Here is an 18,538-nt window from a genome sequence, read left to right as displayed (position 1 = left end):
CTTATTTACATAAGTATTCAGACCCTTTGCTATGAAACTCGAAATTGAGCTTTCATTGATCGTCGTTGAGATGTTTCTACAACTTGATTGGAATCCACCTGTGGTAAACTAAATTGATTGGGCATGATTTGGAAAGGCACTCAACTGTCTATATAAGGTCCCACAGTTGACAATGCATGTCAGAGCAAAAACCAAGCCATGCGGTTGAAGGAATTGTTCGTAGAGCTCAGAGACAGGATTGTGTTGGGTCACATATTTGGGGAAAGGTACCAAAACATTTCTGCAGCATTGAAGGTCACTAAGAACACAGTCACCTCTATAATTCTTCAATGGAAGAAGTTTGGAACCACCAAGACTCTTCTTAGAGCTGGCCACACGGCCAAACTGAGCAATCGGGGGAAAAGGGCCTTGGTCAGGGAGGTGACCAAGATCCCGATGGTCACTCTGACAGAGCTATAGGGTTCCTCTGTGGAGATGGGAGAACCTTCCCARAGGACAACCTTCTCTGCAGCACTCCACCAATCAGGTGAGAGTGGCCAGACGGAAGCCATTCCTCAGTAAAAAGCACATGACAGCCCGCCTGGAGTTTGCCAAAGTGYACCTAAAGACTCTCAGACCACGAGAAACAAGATTCTCTGATCTGACGAAATCAAGATTTAACTCTTTGGCCTGAATGCCAAGTGTCAACTCTGGAGGAAACCTGGCACCATCCCWACGATGAAGCATGGTGGTGGCAGCATCATGTTGTGGGGGAAGTTTTTCAGCGGCATGGACTGGGAGACTAGTCAGGATCGAGGCAATGATGAATGGAGCAAAGTACGATCCTTGATGAAAACCTGCTCCAGAGCGCTCAGGACCTCAGACTGGGGCGAAGGTTCACCTTCCAACAGGACAACTACCCTAAGCACATAGCCAAGACAACGCAGGAGTGGCTTCGGGACAAGTCTCTAAATATCCTTGAGTGGCCAAGCCAGAACCCGGACGTAAACCTGATGGAACATCTCTGGAGAGACCTGAAAATGGCTGTGCAGCAACGCTCCCCTTCCAACCTGACAGAGCTTGAGGATCTGCAGAGAAGAATGGGAGAAACTCCCCAAATACAGGTGTGCCAAGCTTGTAGCGTCATACCCAGGAAGACTTGAGGCTGTAATCACTGCCAAAGGTGCTTCAACAAAGTACTGAGTAAAGGGTCTGAATACTTATGTMAATGTAATATTTATTTTTAATTTGCAACATTTTCTAAAAATCTGTTTTTGCTTTGTCATTGAGGGGTGTTRTGTGTTGATAGTTTTTTTCTCCTCATCAATTTAATACATTTTAGAATAAAGTTGTAATGCAACAAAATGTGGGAAAAGTCAAGGGCTCTGAATACTTTCCAAAGGCACTGTACCTCTGTTAATACACACACACTTATTGGCAAAAGCTGGACATGAAATACAATTTCCTAGCCACCGTGCTTCTACATCTGCATTGCTTGCTGTTTTCTGTATAGCACTTTGTGACATTGGCTGATGTAAAAAGGGCTTTGTAAATACATTTGATTGATTGCAAAACTCAACTCTACTCTTTGTACTGTAGCAACAGAGAGAAGTGAATGTTTGCTGCTGCCAACAGTGATCTTTCTATTCAGCCCAGTAGGCTCCAAGAAGGGCCAGCGGTAGTARTGGCAGCCTGTGTGTTTGTCCTGTSTACACGCTGATAAAACAGAGTTGGAGTTGGATCTTATCTGTGAAGGCTAATAGCTCAATATGGAGGAAATGTCACATTCTCCATATGAATGGAGAGAACGAGGGAAGGATGGAGGGATGAAAGCGGCAGCACTATCAGAGCGATTAATAGATAGACTGTGGCTTCTGACTGTGGTAGAATGTGTTAGTGACTTCCTAATAGTCTTGTTAGTGTCATTTATGACTGAGTGGGATGGTGTGTGTCTACTGGTAACTATCTTGTAATGGGAAACAATGGTTCCTGGATATAGACAAAAAGTCACGCWGGTGTAAAGGATTTGGAGACAGGCGCAGGAATACATCTGAGTTTTTAATACACCCAAAAGAAACGTATACAAAACACTGGGATGTACCCAAACAAAAGAGCGAGGGTAAACCTTGTATAACGACACGGAACCCGTAATACGCAATGCACAAAACACGCAGCACAGGCTGAGACAACGCATTAGGTACTCACACCACCAACAGACATGGGAACAATAACATGCAGCACAGGCTGAGACAACGCAATAGGGTATCACACCCCAACGGACATGGGAACAATAACATGCAGCACAGGCTGAGACAACGCAATAGGTACTCACACCACCAACGGACATGGAACAATAACATGCAGCACAGGCTGAGACAACGCAATAGGTACTACAACCACAACGGACATGGGAAAAAAAACATGCAGCACAGGCTGAGACAACGCATTAGGTACTCACACCACCAACAGACATGGGAACAAAACATGCAGCACAGGCTGAGACAACACTTAGGTACTCACACACCAACAGACATGGAACAATAACATGAGCACAGGCTGAGACAACGCAATAGGTACTCACACCACCACGGACATGGGAACAATAACATGCAGCACAGGCTGAGACAACACATAGGTACTCACACCACCAACGGATGGGAACAATAATCGACAAAGAGCACATTTATCACACACAATCAGTGAGGAATTGGAACCAGGTGTGCTTAATGACACAGTTCAGTACAGCCGAGAAGGCCGGTGACATCGACTCTCGGAACTGGTGAACAGAATGAGCAGCAGTAATGGGGGGGATCTGTGACACAAAAACACGTCAAGCTCTGAAAATCAGCTACATTCACACACCTGCGCACGCACACACACACACACACACACACACACACACACACACACACACACACACACACACACACACACACACACAACCACACACACACACACACACACACACACACTCTGCTGTGGCCCACTGGAATAGTTTATGAGTCTGAGCCATGGAAGAGATGTTGTGAATTACAGCACTAATCTGCTGTAAATAGCCAGGATAAAGCAGGTTTAAAGTGGAGCCCCCCCAAAAAATGCATTTAGCCTACTGAAACACCCGGCTCAAACAGAGAGGGATGCTATGTTAGCTAGCAGGCTATGGCTATCCAACAGTGGATGTCTTCCATGTCAAGGTAAGCTTTTGGTTTTATGAATTTATTGCCACCGGTGCCCGGTGGTGTAACTGCTAAACTGCATTCTGACTGTACACTGTACTGCATGATTGTAGCGGGTTTACTAACGGGCTAGTATGTTGTCTGTGACGTGACAATGATGTAGGCTGTGTGTAGCTGTTAGCGATCATGRTATGAAGGTTTGGCTTGGAAAGTTTTTTGGGGCTGGTGTGTTGTGCTGAAGTCCACAAGCGAAGGGTGAGAAGAGTTGAGCGAGTAGATAGTAGCGAGAAGGAATTATATATACAAAGTGATCATGCTGTTTTTATGCGGCTGCTATGAAAGTGAACTGTTTTAGTGTGATCAGGGGTGTATTCATTCTGTGGAAAAACATTTTCTAAATGGAAGCAAGCAGAATGAAAACGGGATAAAAATACCTGAATTTGTCCAATAGAAACTTTCATTTGCAACTGTTGGACTAATAATTACACCCTAGGTCAGCTAGATGCAGGAAAGAGTGTGCAAGGAGGTATTGAATKTGTTACTGTCTGTCACTGTCACACCTTGACCGTAGAGAGCTTTTTATGTCTCTATTTTGGTTTGGTCAGGGTGTGATTCGGGTGGGCATTCTATGTTCATTTTCTATGTTTTGTATTTCTTTGTGTTTGGCCGGGTGTGGTTCTCAGAGGCAGCTGTCTATCGTTGTCTCTGATTGAGAATCATTCTTAGGCAGCTTTTTCCCACCTGTGTTTTGTGGGTAGTTGTTTTCTGTTTAGTGTTTTGTACCTGACAGGACTGTTTYGGTTATTCACTTTGTTATTTTTGTTTAGTGTTCAGTTTAAATAAAAAGTCATGAACACTTACCACGCTGTGCTTTGGTCCGATTCCTCTTCATCCGACGACGACACCCGTTACAGTCACCTTGATTACTACTACAAAATTCTCTCGACCTGTGTGCACCTACGTTGTAAACTTTCATTCATAGGCTAGGTTGTAGCAACCTCATGATAGGTACAGGGAAACTTAGAGTATCATTTAGTAGCCTAAACCTATAGCTATTACATTGAGCTGGGTGAATGGAATATGAATGACAGCCATTAAATATGCTGTAATAGAAATTAATCCATTCTCATCTTAAACGGTATTGACCGCCACTGGTTAAAACTAAAGGTGGATTTACCAAACTTTGTGTGAAAAGGTAGCACTTTGAACATTATATTTAGACAATGAAAAATAAACAGTGTACACTCTGCATACAGGGTAAAGATTGAAGGCAGAAGTCTCTTGTTGAAGCAGGTGTAGGTTAGCAATATTGCTGCTGCTTCTGGGCCCTATCAGTCCTTGGTTGAGTCTGTACAGCACCAGGGATGCTTTTTTCTTCTCTCATTCTTTCTCTTTTTAAATGTGTGTGTGTGTGTGTGTGTTCTTGGCAATTTCTCGCATGGAATAGCCTTCATTTCTCAGAACAAGAATAGACTGACGAGTTTCAGAAGAAATTATTTGTTAATGGCCATTTCAGCCTGTAATCGAACCCACAAATACTGATGCTCCAGATACTCAACTAGTCTAAAGATGGACAGTTTTATTGCTTCTTTAAATCAGGACAACAGTTTTCAGCTGTGCTAACATAATTGCAAAAGGGTTTTCTAATGATCAATTAGCCTTTTAAAATGATAAACTTGGATTAGCTAACAAAACGTGCCATTGGAACACAGGAGTGATGGTTGCTGATAATGGGCCTCTAAGCCTATGTAGATATTCCATAAAAAAATCTTCMGTTTCCAGCTACAATAGTCATTTACAACATTAACAATGTCTACACTGCATTTCTGATCAATTTGATGTTGTTTTAATGRACAATTATTTATTTTTTTCTTTCAAAAACAAGGACATTTCTAAGTGACCCCAAACTTTTGAACAGTAGTGTACATATCAGTTACACATTCCTTCTCTCTCTCGCTCATAAATATACAACGTGCTCTTTGAATATAGTGGGAGTGAAAAAACAGCACCACACGGTAAAAGTATTGGACTCACTTCTTCTGGTCAATGAAGGAATGTTGTTGAATGAGGTGATTAAAGTGGTCAATGTAAAATAGCAAAATCCCCAAAAAATCTTTACTGACTGTAAAATAGCAAAATCCCAAAAAATTCTTCACTGACTCCAGTTCACAGAGTGTAACTCTTTCCATGACCCCTGACCCCTATGACACCAACCTCCAACCTCCCACCAATTGGATTGGCTCTGGTGGTAACCTGCGTGGTGGCCCCGCCGGATGATTGGCTGCTGGGCTTCTGTGGGTGGAGCCTAAGCAGTAACATGACCTGTCTGTGGAAGGTCTTGTCCAACAAGAAGTACATCACCGGGTCGACCGAACTCCTCAGCGTGGTGAGACAAAGCAGGAAGTTCTTGACCTGAGACAAAAATCAACATACTGTTATGAAGTTTGACAGCTTTAAACTCTACTTCATGTAATATACCTAAGACTGATAAAACTTAACTCCACAAAACATGATTTGCTTCTGGAAGTGCTTTTGAGCCAAAATGAATGGACAAATATTGCCTATAGTTACAGTATATTGTCTATTGATAATGGTAAACTGCTGCACCTTTTAATTTAAAGGTTATATGAAAGTGTTGTTGACCTCAACGATGGCAGAGAGAGGATGGCAGGGCCCCATAATGGTGGTGGCTGGGTCAGCTTGGTGCTGGACTAGGGAGATAAAGATGGACTTGAAGATGTGGTAAGGCAACATGCACACTATCAGAACCACCTGTAGAGGAGAGGAGGAAGAGAGGAGAGGAGGAAAGGTTGAGAAGAGAAGTTAAAGTCGCTAGATATAAAGCAACTAGCTATCTAGCGAATAGCATCTGTCCGTCTTAGTCTTAATCAGTAAGAAACCATTCAAATGGCTCCCCAAAACACCCAGAAGACGGAATCCCCACCTGGATCACCACGATGTTTCGGAACACTCTTCCCAGCAGTCTCTGGGAACCGTTGACAACGGCACACCGACGCGACCTCCATATATGCCTCGCCACCGCCATATACGATGTCAGCACCAGCAGGAAACAGATGAAGAAGATCACAATGGACACCACATTCGCCCCCCTCGACAGGCTTCCCCCCATCTCCATTGCCACACTGTAACACACCCTCCCCCTCTTCTCCTCACCCCATCCTCCTCTCTCTCCATCCTCACTCCCTACATCCACCTTCGTCTCCTTCACTGAATAGTAAACTGTCACGGGTACTGTGGCCAACACCACCATCCCCCAGGCCCAGGCGCACACGGCCTTGGCGAACCTCACCCGTCTCAGCCTGGTGAAGAAGGCATGGGGTAGCAAGGTGGTGCAGGTGCTGGGGCGGCTTGCGTGGGTGTGCTGGATGAGGGTGGCGAAGCGGCTGAGTGCCACCCAGGTCAGGATAAAGACACTGATGTAGATGTTGATCTGCTGAATGGGGGTGACCCCATGGAGGACCAGCTGGCACAGGGGGCTCAACGCCGGCCAAACTGGACCCTGGGAAGGAATTGACAAGGGATTTTTTTTTTACTGTTCTTATTTTACCACATATGTGACCCACCCCTTGATTGGTAGATCATGTGACCCATCCCTTGATTGGTAGATCATGTGACCCATTGATTGGTAGATCATGTGACCCACACCTTGATTGGTAGATCATGTGACCCATCCCTTGATTGGTAGATCATGTGATCCATTCCTTACTCTCATGATTGGTAGATCATTTAAAACAATTATAAATCTGCCACACAAAACATGACTTTTAAGACTTAAAATTCTATATTATTATGATTATTTACAAGGCCTTTGTAGAGGATTCATAAATCATATAGAGGCCTTTTATAGAGGCTTCAGAAATCATGTATAGGACTTTATAGATGCATAATAAATCATATAGAGGCCTTTATAGAGGCTTCAGAAATCATGTATAGGACTTTATAGATGCATAATAAATCATGTATAGGACTTAATAGATGCATAATAAATCATATAGAGGCCTTTATAGAGGCTTCAGAAATCATATATAGAAATCATTCATAATAGTCCTGGCGATATGTGCCAAATTTTAGGTGATATGTTAACTTTTTCATAAAAGCAATTTGGGGGGGGGGGGTCCTGAACATTTTCAGATATGGAGGCCATTTTCCTTTCCGCCACAACCAAATAATGTATTTTGCGTCATAACTTCTGAACCAAACATGATAACACAGAAAATGTGACGTTTACTTATATGTTTTGAAGGTCAAGTATTTCAATGATACCATGCACAACATCAAAAACAACCCCTGGCGGCCGTGGTGGCCATTTTGCTATTCCGCCATAACCGGACAATGTATTTTCTGTCATATCTGCTGAACCAAACATAATAAGGGGATGGCTACACCTATGTTTTGATGGTCAATGATTACAATTGTGCTGTCTACAATGTAAATAGTTATATTTTCAGGAGTGCATTAAATCTAAACTGGAMATAGGTGGTGAAGTCTTTTTGGATCTTAAAAAGGCCTTTGATACTGTGAATCATGAGGTCCTTCTATCCAAACTATCCTCCCTTAATGTGTCCACTGAAGTCATTAGTTGGATGTATTCCTATCTGACAAACAGAAGTCAAAGGGTTTGTTTGGGGGACACTCAGTCAGACTCTCTTTACTATAACATTGGGGTCCCACAGGGGTCAATATTAGGTCCCCTTCTGTTTACCATCTATATAAATGATCTCCCACTTGCTTGCCCACAAGTTAACATGCAGACGATACAGTTCTGTATGTACACTCAAAAAATAGACTACTTGTTAACTTCTTACGGATCGGTGGGACGCTAGCGTCATTCATGTAAATACAAGTGTCATGCATGATTCTTTAGCTTAGAATCTTGGTACTCAAACCGCGTTGTCTGATTTGCAATAGGCTTTACGGYGAAAGCATAGCATTTGATTGTCTGAGGACAGCGCCCCGCATACATTCAGCATAAACATATTTTCTAAACCAGCACAGGCGTCACAAAAATCTGAAATAGTGATCAAATAAATCACTTACCTTTGAAGATCTTCCTCTGTTTGCAATCCCGAGGGTCCCAGTTACACARCAAATGGTAGTTTTGTTCGATAAAGTTAATTATTTAAAAGAGTTGGATCTCCCTCTGAAAAGTGGTGGGACAAATGTTGATTTCCTGATCTTGGAATTGCATTACATTTCAGGGATGGATTGAACAGATATGTAAGTGGTTCAGCGATGAAATCAGCTGCCAGATTTAAAAATCAGGGATCAAGAAAATCAGGACCTGCAGGCTTTCTCTGATCTAAGGATTTAAGGACTTTATGTACCTCTTGCACTGAGAATGGCAAAAAGCTAAAAGTTTGACCAGCTCTCACTGGTTCATCCACACAGGGTTGTACAGAGACAGAGGACACTGAATCAAACAGCCTACCAGATGTCATATACAGCAACAAAGTCCTTCAATACACATGACGGTAATTCATTAACATTTCTGTTTCCATACATAGACTGAACAGCTTTCCAAAAATTTCGAGGGTCATTCTGGTTATCAGTGGTAACAGACATAAAATATTCAGACTTGGCCTCCCTGAGAAGAAAAGAACACTTGTTTCGTAACTGCCTAAGAAGCCAATCAGCATCAGAACATGATTTCCTTGCTTTAGCCCAGGATAGATTACATTCGTGAATAATACAAGACAGCTCAGAAGAAAACCATGGATTATCCCGCCCTTTAACTCTGAACCTGCGGAATGGGGCATGTTTGTTTACTATTTGTCACGTTCTGACCTTAGTTCCTTTTTTATGTCTTTGTGTTAGGTTGGTCAGGGCGTGAGTTGGGGTGGGTAGTCTATGTTCTTTTTTCTATGTTATATTTCTGTGTTTGGCCTGGTATGGTTCTCAATCAGAGGCAGCTGTCGATTGTTGTCTCTGATTGAGAATCGTACTTAGATAGCCTGTTTTCCCCATTTTGGTTGTGGGTGTTTATTTTCTGTGTAGTGTCTGTTCACCTTGCAGAACTGTTTCGTTTTCTCCTTGTTGTTATTTTGTGTAGTCTTCAGTTTTTCAATTCAATTATGACGAACACTTACCACGCTGCATTTTGGTCCTCTTCTCCTTCACCAGACGAGAATCTTTACACTATTTGTAAAAAAAAGTTTAAAAAAAATAAAATAAACATAATAAAAGCATTTCCAGTTAGTTTCCACATCAGGAATAAGCTCAATCTTGCTCCAATCAAAATAAAACAAATCATGAAAGAAAGCCTGCTGATTAACCTCTCTTGGGTAGGGGGCAGTATTTTCACCTCTGGATGAAAAGCRTGCCCAAAATAAACTGCCTTTTACTCAGGCACAGAAGCTAGGATATGCATATAATTGGTGGATTCGGATAGAAAACACTCTAAAGTTTCTAAAACTGTTARAATAATGTCTGTGAGTATAACAGAACTGATATGGCAGGCGAAACCCMGAGGACAAACAATCCAGGGGAAAAAATTTAGGTCATAGGATTTTCCMATTTTTTTCTTTGGGATACCCTTATTATTAGGAACCTGGTTGCAGTTCCTATGGCTTCCACTAGATGTCAACAGTCTTTAGAAATGGTTCAATGTTTTTCTTTTGAGTAATGAAGAAGTAGTCCTATTCATTGTAAGTGTCACTCCAGGTGGACTCTACTGTTTTGGTGCGCATGAACTGGAGCGCGCTTCACGTTGTTTTTATCCGGTATTAGAAACAGTTTATTCCGTCTTAAATTTTTGCTATTATTTAGGTTTTAGGGTACCTGAGGTTGRATTAGGAACGTTGTTTGAAATGTTTGGACCAAGTTTATGGGTAACTTATTAGATCATTTGTAGGCATGTTGGGCGAGTTGAAACCGGTGTATTTCTGAATCAAACGCGCCAAATAAATGGACATTTTTGGGACATAAAGAAGGACATTATCAAACAAAAGGACCATTTGTGATGTTTCTGGGACATTTTGGAGTGCCAACAGAAGAAGATCTTCAAAGGTAAGGCATGAATTATATCGCTATTTCTGACAGTTGTGGCGCACCTGCCTGGTTGAAATATGATTTTCATGTGTTTGTATGCGGAGCGCTGTCCTCAGATAATCGCATGGTTTGCTTTCACCGTAAAGCCTTTTTGAAATCTGACACAGCGGCTGGATTAACAAGAAGTTAAGCTTTATTTTGATGTATAACACATATATTTTCAAGAATGTTAAATATTTGAATTTGGTATTTTTGAATTTCGCGCTCTGCAATTTCACCGGATGTTGGCCAGGTCCCACCTGCCCATAAGAAGTTTTAAAACTCTTAAAATGTATCTTACGAATAAAGCGTGGGTTTGTTATAGGAACCTTATTATTTCTAACAGCAACAACAGCACAATGGTCACTTAAATCATTAAAAAAGGCACCAACCCGCAGAATATTTATGTGGAACATTTGTCAATATCAAATCAATCAGAGTAGATTTGACATTTGAGATTTGGGCGAGTGGGTGAGTTAATCATGATGTCCTAGCCGTGAATGAATCCTGGCTTAGGAAGACTACCAAAAACCCTGAHATTTCCTTCCCTAACTATAACATTTTCCAACAAGATAGAACTGCCAAAGGGGGCGGAGCTTCAATCTGCAGAGATAGCCTGCAGAGTTCTGTCTTACTATCCAGGTCCGTGCCCAAACAATTTGAGCTTCTACTTTTAAAAATCCACCTTTCCAGAAACAAGTCTCTCACAGTTGTCGCTTGCTATAGACCACCTTCTGCCCCCAGCTCTGCCCTGGACACCATATGTGAATTGATTGCCCCCCATCTATCTTCAGAGMTTGTGCTGTTAGGTGACCTAAACTGGAACATGCTTAACACCCCGGCCATCCTACAATCTAAGCTTGATGCCCTCAATCTCATACAAATTATCAATGAACCACCAGGTACAACCCCAAATCCGTAAACACGGGCACCCTCATAGATATCATCCTAACCAACCTGCCCTCCAAATACACATTTGCTGTCTTCAACCAGGATCTCAGCTATCACTGCCTCATTGCCTGCATCCGTAATGGGTCTGCGGTCAAACGACCACCCCTCATCACTGTCAAACGCTCCCTAAAACACTTCAGCGAGCTGGCCTTTCTAATCGACCTGGCCGGGGTATCCTGGAAGGATATTGACCTCATTCCGTCAGTAGAGGATGCCTGGTTATTCTTTAAAAGTGCTTTCCTCACCATCTTAAATAAGCATGCCCCATTCAAAAAAATGTTGAATCAGGAACAGATATAGCCCTTGGTTCACTCCAGACCTGACTACCCTTAACCAGCACAAAAACATGCTGTGGCGTTCTGCATTAGCATTGAATAGCCCCCGCGATATGCAACTTTTCAGGGAAGTTAGGAACCAATATACACAGGCAGTTAGGAAAGCAAAGGCTAGATTTTTCAAACAGRAATGTGCATCCTGTAGCACAAACAACAAAAAGTTAATGGGGGGGAAAAAGTCCAAGGAGAATAAGAGCACCTCCTTCCAGCTGCCCACTGCACTGAGGCTAGGAAACACTATCACCACCGATAAATCCACGATAATTGAGAACTTCRATAAGCATTTTTCTACGACTGGCCATGCTTTCCACCTGGCTACCCCTACCCCGGTCAACAGCCCTGCACCCCCCGCAGCAACTTGCCCAAGCCTCCCCCATTTCTCCTTCACCCAAATCYAGATAGCTGATGTTCTGAAAGAGCTGCAAAATCTGGACCCCTACAAATCAGCCGGGCTGATGATCTGCCGAAATTGTTGCAACCTCTATTACTAGCCTGTTCAACCTCTCTTTCGTATCATCTGAGATCCCCAAAGATTGGAAAGCTGCCGCGGTCATCCCCTCTTCAACGGGGGAGACACTCTAGACCCAAACTGCTACAGACCTATATATATCCTACCCTGCCTTTCTAATGTCTTCGAAAGCCAAGTTAACCAACAGATCACCGACCATTTCGAATCCCACCATACCTTCTCCGCTATGCAATCTGGTTTCCGAGCTGGTCATGGGTGCACCTCAGTCAAGCTCAAGGTCCTTAACGATATCATAACCACCATCGATAAAAGACAATACTGTGCAGCTGTATTCATCGACCTGGCCAAGGCTTTCGACTCTGTCAACCACCACATTCTTATCGGCAGACTCAACAGCCTTGGTTTCTCAAATGACTGCCTCGCCTGGTTCACCAACTACTTCTCAGACAGAGTTCAGTGTGTAAAATCGGAGGGCCTGTTGCCCTGACCTCTGGCAGTCTCTATGGGGGTGCCACAGGGTTTAATCCTCGGGCCGACTCTTTTCTCTGTATACATCAAGGATGTTACTCTTGCTGCTGGTGATTCTCTGATCCACCTCTACGCAGACGACACCATTCTGTATACATCTGGCCCTTCTTTGGACACTGTGTTAACTAACCTCCAGACGATGCTTGCAATCGGCGCATACAGACTCTTCCTTGCGCGTGGGCCTGCCAACGTGCTCGTAAATGCAAGTAAAACTAAATGCATGCTCTTCAACGATTGCTGCCCACACCTGCCCGCCCATCCAGCATCACTACTCTGGACGGTTCTGACTTAGAATATGTGGACAACTACAAATACCTAGGTGTCTGGTTAGACTGTAAACTCTCCTCCCAGACTCACATGAAGCATCTCCAATCAAAATTAAATCTAGAATCGGCTTCCTATTTTGCAACAAAGCATCCTTCACTCATGCTGCCAAACATACCCTCGTAAAACTGACTATCCTACTGATCCTTGGCTTTGGCAATGTAATTTACAAATAGCCTCCAACACTCTACTCAGCAATTGGATGCCGTCTACCACAGTGCATCCGTTTTGTCACCAAGCCATATACTGCCCACCACTGCGACCTGTATGCTCTTGTTGGCTGGCCCTCACTTCATATTCGTCGCCAAACCCACTGGCTCCAGGTCATTCTATAAGTCTTTGCTGGGTAAAGCCCCGCCTTATCTCAGCTCACTGGTCACCATAGCAGCACCCACTCGTAGCACGCGCTCCAGCAGATATATTTCACTGGTCACCCCCAAAGCCAATTCCTCGTTCGGCCGCCTTTCCTTCCAGTTCTCTGCTGCCAATGACTGGAACGAACTGCAAAAATCACTGAAGCTGGAGTCTCAATTCTCCCTCACTAGCTTTAAGCAACAGCTGTCAGAGCAGCTCACAGATCACTGCACCTGTACATAGCCCATCTGTAAATAGCCCATCCAACTACCTCATCCCCATACTGTTATTTAATTTATTTAGCTCCTTTGCACCCCAGTATCTCTACTTGCACACTCATCTTCTGCACATCTATCACTCCAGTGTTTATTTGATATATTGTAATTATTTCTCCACTATGGCCTATTTATTGCCTTACCTTCCTTATCCTACCTCATTTGCACACACTGTACATAGACTTTTTCTATTGCATTTGTCACGCCCTGACCTTAGTTATCTTTGTTTTCTTTATTATTTTGGTTAGGTCAGGGTGTGACGAGGGTGGCATGTGTGTTTTTGTCTTGTCTAGGGGTTTTATATATCTATGGGGTTTTGGTATTGTATAGAGTTTATGTATGTCTAGGTGTGTGTAGTTAGTCTAGGCATATGTAGGTCTATGGTGGCCTAGATTGGTTCCCAATCAGAGGCAGCTGTTGATCGTTGTCTCTGATTGGGGATCCTATTTAGGTTGCCATTTTCCAGTTTAGTTTGTGGGTTATTGTCTATGGTTAGTTGCCTGTGTCTGCACTTGTTTATATATAGCGGTTTGTTGTTTTGTATAGTTTGTTTAGTGTTTCTTCGTTAATAAATAGAAGAATGTATTCACATCACGCTGCGCCTTGGTCTCCTCCATTCAACGAAGGTGACAGTATTATTGACTGTATGTTTGTTTATTCCATGTGTAACTCTGTGGTGTTGTTTGTGTCGCACTGCTTTGCTTTATCTTGGCCAGGTCGCAGTTGTAAATGAGAACTTGTTCTCAACTAGCCTACCTGGTGAAATAAAATAAAACATTGAATTAAATCAACTTGGTAAGATTCATAGAATTATAAAACATTTTTAAATCATCAGACACCGGCTTTAACCATCACCAGTTGAGATTACCAATCAAGATCATTTCACTGTAAAGAAGTTTAGACCTAAGGTGCATCAGAGAAGAAAACGCATCACCGAGAGCAGAGGGGGGTCTATAACAACCAATCACAGTTATAAAGAGACCCTTTGAAACCTCAATATTCAAAGCAAGAAATTCCAACTGTTTACAAATAGTTTCAGACTTTGCCACATGTACAAGGAATTTAGTCTTTACATATATAGCCACACCCCCACCTTTCTTAAAACTCTATCAGTGCAATACACATTGTAACCATTTATACAAATATCCTTATCAAGAATAGACTTGCTGAGCCAGGTTTCAGAAAACACAATTACATCAGTATCAGTTGATTTAGCCCAAATCCTAACCCCATCAATTTTTGACAAAATGGAAAATACCAAAACCAGATCTAGATTTAAAATCAGAGGGGGTTTGGAGACATTGCATATCAGGGCCAGGGTTAGGTTGCAAATTACCTGATATCAACAAAATAATAAAATCTAGGCACCTCTGTTTAATAACCTTGCACGGCTTCTCTTTTTTAAGAGACCTACTGCAAGCGAATTCTACAAGTGAGTTTCCAGACAATACAAAACAGTCATTTAAAACCATTAGACTTTGGTAGTGACACAAGTTCATACTGTTCACATCATGCCACAAATGCATCGGCACTTGGACGAGTGGACGGTGTGAAAAAGAGCGAGTTCCCGCAGACAGAATGTCTAATGGACGGGAAAGCACATTGTCAGATGTACTTACCCAGTGACAATGTTCGTTTTCCCCAGAGTTCAGTAAAGTCAGTGCACAAAGCAATACCATGAAAATTGTCGTTTTCTCTGAGAAATGTAAGAGATAGAGGCCAAGGAAAGGTAAGGGGAGAGAGGGACAGTGTGTATGTATGTGAGTGTGTGTGCATGTAAGTAGATTGGGTGTGGGGGTCGATTGAGAAAACGGGTTGGGGATTGTTGAGCTGCCTCTGACAGCCAGGCGAAGAGGAGCAGGTTGGACGAGACACTCCGCGGATGGAAAGCTGAGGAAAGAACTCAGGCCAGCCAGAGATAGGGTTACATTGGTAAACTTTGAGTAAAGAAGTGCAAATAGCGAGAAAAAATAAAACATTTTTTTTTTWWAATCAGAGTTGAGGGAGATCCGCGATCTTTACACCAGCAAAACAAAATAGTTTGCACTACACAACAAGGAAATTGTTGGTTTACTCAACCATAAATGAATAGGTTATTAGTAGGTTCAAATCTACTAGTCATAGACAAAYGACTTGACATGCTGCCATCTTGGATTTGGACAAATAAATTGGTAGATGGGTAAAAAAAAAAAAAAAGCAGACATTGAATATCCCTTTGAGCATGGTGAAGTTATTAATGACATTTTGGATTGTGTATCAGTACACCCAGTCACTACAAAGATAGAAGCGTCCTTCCTAACTGAGGCCAATGGTGACTTTAAAACRGGTACAGAATTTAATGGTTGTGATTGGAGACAACTGAGGATTGATCAACAAYCCTCAGCAAATATTGCACAATCCAGGTGTGCAAACCCAGAAAGACGACTTACAGCTGTAATCACTGCCAAAGGTGATTCTAACATATATTGACTCAGGGAACTGAATACTTATCTAATCAAGATATATTAGTGTTTTAAAAATGTTCCCCCAAAAATTCCACTTTGACATTTAAGTATTTTGTGTAAATCGTTGACAAAAAAATGACAATTAAAACCATTTTAATCCCACTTTGTAACACAAAAATGTGGGGAAAGTAATGGGGTAAAGGCACTGTAACACCAGAAAATGTCCAAAAAGAGTRGAACCAGTTTATCTGCTTTTATACTATGATTTGACCATTAGATGTTCAATGTTCAATGGCGATCTTATTGGATTTCTTCCCACGGTTTACCATGGCAGTCCACCATTATATAATAATCTGAACTGTTTATTTTTTGCATAGTGTCATTGTAATCCTTGACCATCAACACATAAGGGTAGACATCGGCATTTCTGTAATATCATGTTTGGTTTAGGAGATATGACACAAAATACATTATTTGGTTATGGCGGAATGAAAAATTGCCGCCGTGGTTTTTCCAATGCCTCCATTTCTGAAAATGTTCAGGCCCCCAAACTGTACAAATGAACCAAATTTCATGCTTTTATGAAAAAGTTTACATAATTTTCACATAACACCTGGATTATAAACACATTTCATGCTTTACAAAAAAGGTGGCAAAAGGGTTTTAGTACTACATTTGGCCAAGATTCAGTACCAATCCAACTGTCAGTAGAAGATGACGGTACCTGTGAGTAGTAGGCTGCCAGGAAGGGGGTGGTGAGGGAGAGGCACAGGTTGGACAGGCCCAGGTGGAACAGGTAGACATGGGTGGAGGTCTGGGTGGGAATACGCCTCAGGAACACCCAGAGAGAGAGAGCATTGCCCGGGAGACCCGTAAGGAAGAGGAGGGTGTAGAGGGAGGGGAGGATGAAGCGGGTGGTGAAGGAGGGGCAGAGGGGGGAGACAGGGAAGGTGGTTATGGCAGAGATGGAGGAGGGATTGAGGTAGAAGGTGTTGGACACAGGTGGGAAGGGTTGGGATGTGTTCTCCATTGATCTGTCAGACTAACAGAGAGAAATATTAGATACAGGAGGGGAGGGAGAGAGAGAAATATTAGATACAGGAGGGAAGGGAGAGAGAGATATAGTAGATACAGGAGGGGAGGGAGAGAGAGATATAGTAGATACAGGATGGGCGAGGGAGAGAGAAGATAAGTAGATACAGGAGGGGAGGATATAGTAGATACAGGAGAGGAGGGAGAGAGAGATATAGTAGATACAGGAGGGAAGGGATATAGTAGATACAGGAGAGGAGGGGGAGAGAGAGAGATATAGTAGATACAGGAGGGGGATATAGTAATACAGGAGAGGAGGGGGAAGAGAGAGATATAGTAGATACAGGACGGGAGGGAGAGAGAGGCATTTTCAGTAGTTTAGACATTAATCCCAAACTGTATATGAAACAGTTCCTCTGTCCGAATACCCACAATAGCGTACTACATATTAAACTGAATAGTATCTACTCATCGTCGCATACTGTTTTGTAACGACCCTGGGTTTATAATGATGTAATGATGTAATGTTTAGTAAAAAGTATGCAGTATGCCATTGCTACGGCTTCGAATATATAACTGGTTAGCTARGTTAACCTGTCTAGGACTGGGGTTCCGCTAGCTCACCAACAGCCAATGAAATTGCAGRGCACCATATTCAATCAACAGAATTCTCATAATTCAATTTTCTCAAACATACAAGTATTAGACACCATTTTAAAGATAAAATTCTCRTTAATCCAACCACAGTGTGCGATTTCAAAAAAGCTTTTAGCCGAAAGGAGAACATATCATTATGTTATGTCAGCAACTAGTCACAGAAAGCATACAGCGATTTTCCAACCAAAGAGAGGAGTCACAAAAAGCAGAAATATTGATAGAATTCATCACTAACCTTTGATATTCTTCATCAGATGACACTCCCGGGACAACATGTTACACAATACATGTATGTTTTGTTCGATCAAGTTCATATTTATATCCAAAAACCTCAGTTTACATTTGGCTTTGCCTCCAAAACATCCCGTGAATTTGCACAGAGCCACATCAAATCACAGAATATACTCATAATAAACATTAATAAAAGATACAAGTGTTATTCACAGATTTAAAGATATACTTCTCCTTAATGCAAACGCTGTGTCAGATTTCAAAAAAACTTTACGGAAAAAGCAAACCATGCAATAATCTGAGTACGGCGCTCAGAGACCAACACAACCCAAGAAGATATCCGCCAKGTTGGAGTCAACATAAGTCAGAAATAGCATTATAAATATTCACTTACCTTTGATGATCTTCRTCRGAATGCACTCCCAGGAATCCCAGTTCCACAATAAATGTTTGATTTGTTCTATAAAGTCCATAATTTATGTACAAATTCCTCCTAGTTGTTTGCGCGTTCAGTACACAATCTAAACTCACAACGCGCGGGCAGGTCCAGGCAAAGGTTCAGACGAAAAGTCATATTACAGTCCGTAGAAACATGTCAAACGAAGTATAGAATCAATCTTTGTGTCACGATCGTCTATGGGAGAGAGAGAGGACCAAGGCGCAGCGCGTGAAAAATACATCTTCTTTAATGAAGGAAAAAACAACCACTTACAAAATGAACAAAACAAACGATCGT

At 42.2% G+C, this 18,538-nt stretch overlaps 1 protein-coding gene and 1 pseudogene across 2 annotated transcripts in view; one reads left to right on the top strand and one right to left on the bottom strand.

Annotated features, from left to right (window-relative positions):
• The window catches only part of LOC111971934 (peripheral plasma membrane protein CASK-like), a 274,635-nt pseudogene that overhangs the window by 160,395 nt on the left and 95,702 nt on the right, over window positions 1-18,538 (top strand).
• Window positions 4,360-18,538, bottom strand: part of LOC111980202 (probable G-protein coupled receptor 82) — a 24,259-nt gene continuing 10,080 nt past the window's right edge. Inside the window, exons 2-5 of one of the 2 annotated variants that reach the window (XM_024010896.2) lie at window positions 16,607-16,924; window positions 6,100-6,675; window positions 5,763-5,927; window positions 4,360-5,567 (exon numbers count right to left, since the gene is read on the bottom strand). In XM_024010896.2, the coding sequence (XP_023866664.1) occupies window positions 5,778-5,927; window positions 6,100-6,675; window positions 16,607-16,912 (1,032 nt within the window). In that variant the 5' untranslated portion in view covers window positions 16,913-16,924 and the 3' untranslated portion in view covers window positions 4,360-5,567; window positions 5,763-5,777. The remainder of the gene's footprint in view (window positions 5,568-5,762; window positions 5,928-6,099; window positions 6,676-16,606; window positions 16,925-18,538) is intronic. The other variant, XM_024010888.2, reaches the window with a different exon arrangement.

The sequence above is a fragment of the Salvelinus sp. IW2-2015 genome, linkage group LG2 (assembly GCF_002910315.2).
Source record: "Salvelinus sp. IW2-2015 linkage group LG2, ASM291031v2, whole genome shotgun sequence".
Lineage (NCBI taxonomy): Eukaryota > Metazoa > Chordata > Actinopteri > Salmoniformes > Salmonidae > Salvelinus > Salvelinus sp. IW2-2015.
Note: the sequence above shows the minus strand (reverse complement) of the source record. Positions and strands in the feature narration are given on the sequence as shown.